This window comes from Adiantum capillus-veneris, chromosome 17, assembly GCF_014529385.1.
Source record: "Adiantum capillus-veneris isolate H3 chromosome 17, ASM1452938v2, whole genome shotgun sequence".
Lineage (NCBI taxonomy): Eukaryota > Viridiplantae > Streptophyta > Polypodiopsida > Polypodiales > Pteridaceae > Adiantum > Adiantum capillus-veneris.
This window is the reverse complement of record NC_140947.1, coordinates 150738403-150745842: the sequence shown is the minus strand read 5'-3', so window position 1 is coordinate 150745842 and position 7440 is coordinate 150738403. Positions and strand designations below refer to the sequence as shown.

General features: G+C 44.2%; 1 protein-coding gene across 1 annotated transcript; it reads right to left on the bottom strand.

The window, feature by feature from the left end:
* Positions 1-540: 540 nt before the first annotated feature.
* Positions 541-4368, bottom strand: LOC147438321 (receptor protein kinase TMK1-like). The gene is made up of 2 exons (XM_086487605.1): positions 1494-4368; positions 541-1421 (listed from the first exon to the last, which is right to left on the bottom strand). Exons 1-2 carry the CDS (start codon positions 3961-3963, stop codon positions 895-897), a joined length of 2997 nt encoding a protein of 998 aa, XP_086343731.1. The 5' UTR covers positions 3964-4368; the 3' UTR covers positions 541-894.
* Between the last annotated feature and the right edge of the window lie 3072 nt (positions 4369-7440).

Below are 7440 nucleotides of genomic sequence, written 5' to 3'. Positions count from 1 at the left end.
TGTCATGTGGCATTAACCGACAAGCTTTTTCCAATGGTCCAGATTTGCACCCAAAAATCCACCTTTCACTAAGTACTCCTTATGTAGTCCAAAAAGATCCTTGAAGACTGAACAAATCACACTCGGCCTTCGTTCTCCGGGTACAATGCTTGCATAATAGTGATGCACATCCCCCCCCGCCCCTGCAGACAGCTAGTCCCTACTTAAGAAGATGGTAGGCCCTCTTGTCCTAAGAATCCACCGCCAATTTGTCCACTTTCTGAATGGCTCATGCCGAGCGGCACTTTGGTATGTATGTACATCTTTTCAAAGGTCGGGTGGACACCACCGCTCTTGCCACCGACTCACAAGATCTCTCTTTTCTCTCTCTCTCTCTCTCTCTCTCTCTCTCTCATATTAAAAAGGCACGGCCAGTGTTAGAAAAAAACCGGGGTCCAATGTATTTTAACCGGTTGAAATCCTAAAATCTCGATTAGATTTTGGGCTTGCCTTGAAGAAAACCGGGCAATTTTCATAAGTTTTAGTGTAATTACCGGCAAAAGCATTAAATTTCGACCGAAGAACCGGGAGTATTTCAAGTTTGCCCTTATTTTCTTCGGGTAGGAAAACTGTTTTTTTCTAGCCATGGGCACGGCACCGAGCCGCACCGCAGCGCGCGCACACACACATGCACAGTTTTGCTTACATACAATAAAAACATAAATAATAAAAATAGGGTTATAACTTTAGAACTGAGGGAGGAGGGGTGCAAGTAGGGCCGGAGGACACGTGGTTACAGTGTGGGGCCCTAGGCCAGCAGCCTCCTACCCGGTTTTTTAGAGACGTACGGCTCTGAATTTGCGCGCTGGAAACCTTGTCAGTGCCACCACGCGTACGCCAGCTGGCAGCGACACATCACCTGCCGTCGTTGGACGTGAAGGACTCGGCAAAGCCCAAAGGCCTGCTTGGCATGCTGCCATTTGTGTCCTCCCCGAAGAACGCCGATGTGGACGACGACGACAGCGATGAGCCCTCAAACGCCTGCCACTTCTTCAGCGCCTGCGGCAGCGTCATGTCCAGGTCGATCCCGATCCCGTCGTCCCCCTCAATGTCCGTGGGCTTCCACTGCTCCACCAATGGCAGTAACACACTGACAGCATGGCCCATATCAGGCCGATTCCACGCCTCCCTTGATGTGCAATGCCCTGCAAGCTCTGCCACCGCTTTGATGCTCTTCAAGCTGCTTTCCTCTGTCACCTCCAGCTCTGGATCGATTGCCTTCAGGAAATTGTCGCTGCTTGCACTCATGCGACGAAACCACGCCGCCAGATGCACACTCTCCTCGGGCTGGCTTTCATCCAGAGCCCGGCGTCCTGTAATCAGCTCCATAAGCACAACCCCGAAGCTGAAAACATCAGACTTTGTCGTCACACGCCCCGTCACTGTCACAAATTCAGATTAGCTATTACCATTTTACCTCAAATCCAATTCGACAGAGCAGAATTAATTATTACCTGCATATTCAGGTGCTAGATAGCCAAAGGTTCCGGCCAGCCTTGTCTCAATAGAATTCTTCTCCTCTGATGCCAGCTTGACAAGACCAAAGTCAGATACCTTTGCCCTGTAATCATCCCCAAGCAGTATGTTGGAGGGCTTGAGATCTCTGTGTATGAAGCTCCTATGGTGAGCCAAGCCATGCAGATACTCCATGCCGCGTGCCACATCCAACGCAATGCTCAGGCGTCGTTTCAGGTTCAGTGGGGGCAAACCCAACTTTGCAAACTCAAACAAATGCTGACTCAGTGGGCCAAGGGGCATGTACTCGTACACAAGAAGACGCTCGCTTCCGTCAATGCAGTAGCCCAACAACGCCACGAGATGCCGATGTCTCACCTTTGTCAGCACGGCAATTTCTGAATGAAACTCCTTCAAACCTTTGTTACTCACAACACATGCCTCCATCCTCTTCACAGCAATCTTCGTTCCATCATCCAGTTCACCCTTATACACAACACCAAAACCACCTTTTCCCACCACATTCTCCTGACTGAAATTGTTAGTCACATTGCGCAGAACTTGAATCGAAATCAGCAAATTACCTGCCTCCACCATCTGCACGCCGTCACTGCCACTCATTACACTTTCCGTAATATGGTTTTCTGAAAGATCAACCCTGTTCCCGATGGTAGGTTTCAGACAATCTGGATCATCTGAACTTCCTGCCGGATGAACTACAACCGAGTTGGATGTTTGCAGGCTGCGAAACTTAGTTCTCCGTTTCTTTATCAAGAAGAGGGCAAGCAAACAAACCAAGAACGCCATGCCAACGGCTCCCGCAATCCCACCCGCAACCACTGCAACAGATGACCGCTTGCTGGACATAGCTTTGGAAACCTGAGTTGGAGCGGATTGTCCTGTCATATTAGATGGCACGACTGTAGTGTTAGATGGCAAGCCCGGGCTGCTTCCACCAGGTGAACTTCCACTATAATTGCTGCTTCCAGCAGGAGGAACATTACTTGACGGCTCCTCTGCAATTACAGGCGGAGCTGGCACCTTTGGAGGCACCTTTTTCTCACTACCATCTGGCGAAGGAGCAGGCTTCTCCTTGGATATGTTTGGATTGCCCGTCACATTAAGATCTACCCCAGGCAGCTGAGGTACTGGAGCATCAAGATTGTTGTTCTGAAGGGCGACACGACGGAGAGATGTGAGCGAAGCAAGCGATGCTGGGATAGTTCCAGTAAGATTATTATCATTTAATATAACGCTCTGTAAGCTATTGAGGTTTGCAATAGCCGGAGAGATGATACCTGAGAGACTTCTCTTGGGAAGGTTAATGGTGATCACTTTAGAGGAAGGGTTACAAATGATACCTGACCACACACACGGGTTGTTTCCACCCCAATCGCTAGCAAGGGCGGATGGGTAACCAACACCGCCGAGAAAGGCGAGGAGGGCATTCACTTCTGGTGCACAGGGTGCCCCGATTGTTGCCGAGCAGAACAGATTCCCATCACTGTATGTGAAGTTATCTGGATTTAGCGATGCAATCTTTGGCACGGACCCACTCAGGTGATTGTGTTGGACAGAGAAGACCGTCAGAGAAGAAGAGGCGCTGAGAGAAGATGGAATAGGGCCAGCTAGCTCATTGTCATTCAGTTTGCATTCTCTCAGAGAGGCTAGAGAGCCAAGCCCTTCTGGGATTGGGCCAGAGAATGCATTCACCTGAAGCCACAACAGCGCTAAAGACAGCATTCCCCCGACAGGTGCGATGGAGCCACTGAGAGGATTAGGTCCCTGCATATTGTTGAGCTGAAGAGTCACAAAGCTCGCACCAGAGTAGGATGGAGGAATACTTCCAGAGAAGTGATTGTATGCAAGTCGAACGTTTTGCAGATTAGGCATAGCCGCTAAAAACTCAGGAAGGTTGCCTGACAAATGCGTCTGTGTGAGGGAGAGGGTGATAAGTTGTTGAAGGTCTGCAACATTTGGAGGAAGAGACCATCCTCCATTGGAATCATTTAAAGAGGAGTAATCCAAAGAAATCAAAGTGAGAGAGGTGAGGCCATGGAAGAAATCGGCAGGGATGGATGTGAAGGATTGGAAGTCCAAGTAGGCTGTTTGCAAACTGGCAAGGCCGGACATCGTTGGCAGCGGACCAGTGAAGTTGTTGCCTTGTAGAGCGATGGCTTTCAAGTTCACCATCTTGTTGAGCGTCGGTGGGAGCTCACCGTGTAGATGTGTCTGCTGCAACTGGATGCCTGTGACAGAGCTGCCCACGCACCGAATGTACTCCCACCTGTCTCCACAGGGATCGTCCCCGGACCATGACGGAAGCTTTACGGTGCCACCCACATTCTTCAGGAGCTCCTTAAGCACTCCTACATCGGTCGGATCTGTCATTCCATTGGCCTCTCTGCCTACAAGCAGCACTGTTGTGGCTATGGCCACGCAAACCCAGAACAAGCTGCGCCACCCCATCGATCTTTGCAAGAAAACCTGCCTCGCTATATGCCATTATGAGCTAGATCTAACCCCTGGCTGGGCATTTGGGCTGCGTATTCGCATCAGTGCAAGAGAACGTCGCAACAAGGAAGAGTGGAGAGCAGGGCCGGAAGGACAACAAGCAGAGTGGAAGGAAGAAAAACAAACCTTGTCCGAGAAAAGCTCATAATGAGGAATTGTGCGCCTCGCGAGGGAAGGGAGGGGGGAGGGGAGTATCCTGTTGCTGTTGGGAAGCAGGCTTGGATAGCTTTCGACCCTCGGGCTCCCAGACTCCTCCCAGCTGTGGAGATAGCGACAGAAGTAAAGGGATTTTTTCGATGTCGTGAAAAGAGGAAGGACAGGCTACGACATCGGCGCTCCTTGGGCCTGAGTTCCTCATCAAGTCTTGCGACAAGTTACAACGCAATAGCAATAGCCTATAGGCCATATATTATGTTATTTATTCATTCTTTTTCCTTCCAGGTTCCCCGCCTTCTACGTTATGAAGTTATGGTCCGTTAGTTAAGAGACGTGCTCTGCCCGTCGTCAGCCATTGATCCCATTTGAGCATGCCCGTGTGATATAGTGATGAGGATATATAGCACGGCCACAATCAATTTAAGGCCCCGAGTCACGACGACATTAACCAGGCATCATAGCCTGTCCCAAAAGTAAACTCGAGAAATTGTTAACTCGCGTACCCAAAATTATTCTTATACTCAAGTTTACTTTTCTCTGATTTGGTACATTCGAAGACGATGTGTATAATTCACAAGCGGTGTGCGTGAGCGATGTGGTAAAGGCCCATGGTTTTCATCGCAAGGATTGTGGGTTCCAAGGGCATTTTTACCAAGTTCACTTTGCTCAAGTTCTACGATGCTCATTCATCCCATTGTAGATCCCATCTCTTCCATGCCCGTGTGAGATTTAGATGAGGTATGCCAATGTGTCCTATTCTATGACATCAAAATCTATGTACATTTAGCTAGTTTATATTTTAACCAGATAAAATTGTAGAATCTTTGCTAGACTTCAAACTTTTCTTGAAGAGAGCCAACAAAATTGAAGGTTCTTGCAAGCCTTCATTCAATAGTCTTTCATCTTGACACCTCGAGTCTTTGCAAACTTTAGGGCTACGTGAGCGAATACCCCAACCCAGTTTCTCCGAAGTTTTTCTTAATATAGGTTGCATAAATCCACACCCAAACAAAAATCTTTCATCGAAGGCAGAGTGGGACAGACTCGTTAGTAGGCCGGTCTGGAATGCTAGAGTATCTATATCTTTATCAACTCTATATAACTATTTTATGGGGGAATTCAATCTACTCTATATCACTAGCTTATGGGGTATCCCATATGCCATGTATCTATATTTCCGTCCCACTGCCTCGACCACCTACAAGTATAGAGAAGCCTTGAACTGAGGGACATATTGTTTCAGGAAAGAAAATTAATGTAGACCCAAAGAAAATTGAAGCTATCTATTCATGGCCTAAACATAAAAACTTTATGAGCATGCTCTTTCGTTAATCACTACAATCATTACAGGAAATTTGCTCATAATATCGCTCATAAGTCTCATTATTTGTCTCTCCTGTTAAAGGAAAACACTCCTTATGCATGGACTCATTTGCAAGATAGCTAATTCACTGCACTCAAGAATGCTTTAACTAATGCACCTGTTTTACAATTGCCTTGTTTTGATAGACCATTCTTTGTTGTCGTTATTGATGGTAGTGGAAAAGGTAACGGTGTAGTTCTTATGCAAGATAACCATTCACCTATATTTGAGAGCTATAAATTTAAATCTTTTGAATCAAAATTAAGTACATATAACAAAGGAGTAACTACTATAGTGCATGCTTTAAAGATTTTGAAGCATTATTTAATTGGCGTTGATTTTGATAATCAAAACTGATCAACAAAGTATCGAATATTTATTATCTCAACCCTTAATAGATGATAGGGATATTAAGTGGGCTTCCTTCATTCAAAGTTTTTATACCAGCAAGCAACACCAGTCCGATAACGAAAATGGTCTAGCTAATGCTTTGACTCGAGAACCCTCTCTTTTATTTTACACAAAAATTGTGTGTCACATTCTTTTACTCATTAAAGAGTTGCACAAACCGCCCTATGTTGAACATAGAGATTTATTGCTATATTTCAAAACGTACATTATGATTTTAATTACCCTACTATGAAAAGTGATATTGAGCAGTATGTTTCATCTTGGTTGATTTATCAAAAGATTAAATTGTGACAGGTAAAAAGTTTGGTCTTTTACATCCTCTCCCCATTCCTGACAAACCTTGGGAACACATTTCTGTGGATCTTTTTACTTATTTTTTACTCATTGTTCACAAGCAGGATATGAGTTGGATTATCATCAATCGTTTCTCCAAACAAGTATACTTAATTTCATGCAAAAACTTTCACAGTACATCAAGCTTTGCACATCTCTTTTTAAAGTTTTTTTTTTTGTATCATGGTTTGGCGAAGGTGATAATATCTTATCAAGATTCCAAATTTTGTAATACTTTTTGGACTACTTTTTTTAAAAACCTTTGTAATACACTTCATTTTACTTCTAAATTTCATTCTGAGTATAATGGTTAAATGGAAGTAACTAATCTTAGCACATTGATTTAATAAAAGCTTATGTTTCTTCTCAACCCAAGAAATGAGATGATTACCTGCATATTTTACAGTTTTTCTATAGTAATATCATTCACTTTGCCATAGGTAAATCTCTGTTTGAGATTGTGTATGGTCATTCTCTTCTTCACCTTGCTTCACGTCTTTCTAATGTTGTGTCTGTTGTTGATAGTTTCACTAAAAAGAATTATGATATTCATGCAAATGTTCATGCTTCAATCAAACATTCACAAAAACTTTACACTAAGCATGCTAATAAGCATCGCAAGGCACATGAGTTTAAGGAAGGTGATTATGTGATATTTCAAATTGAAAAATATAAACTTAAAAGTGTTTTTTGTAAAGCTTACTCCACGTTTTTATGATTCTTTTCAGATCTCTTCTATTATTGATGATGTAGTGTTTTGTCTAGCATTACCCTCACACTAGCACATTCATAATGCCTTCCACATTAATCTTTTAAAACCTTTTTGAGGATCTTTATCTACACACTATATCTATGATGATCCACCTTCACTAGTTGACCAAGAAAAACAACTCATTTCCGCACAAATAATTGATCACAAGACCACCACCATACACTGGCACAAATTTTAACCGCTATTTTCTAACTTTTAAGAGACACCCTAGAAAAGATGTCAAATGGATGCCTAAAGAAACTTTCTAGATCTTCTCCATAATTTTTATCGTATGCAATCTAGTTGATTCTCTATAGAGTAACTAAGGATAATTGCTATCCCTACTAGTGGGAGGGATGTACGATATTGGACACCCTTCTGTTGTATGTGGTTAGCATTGCAATTGGGATAAATGGCG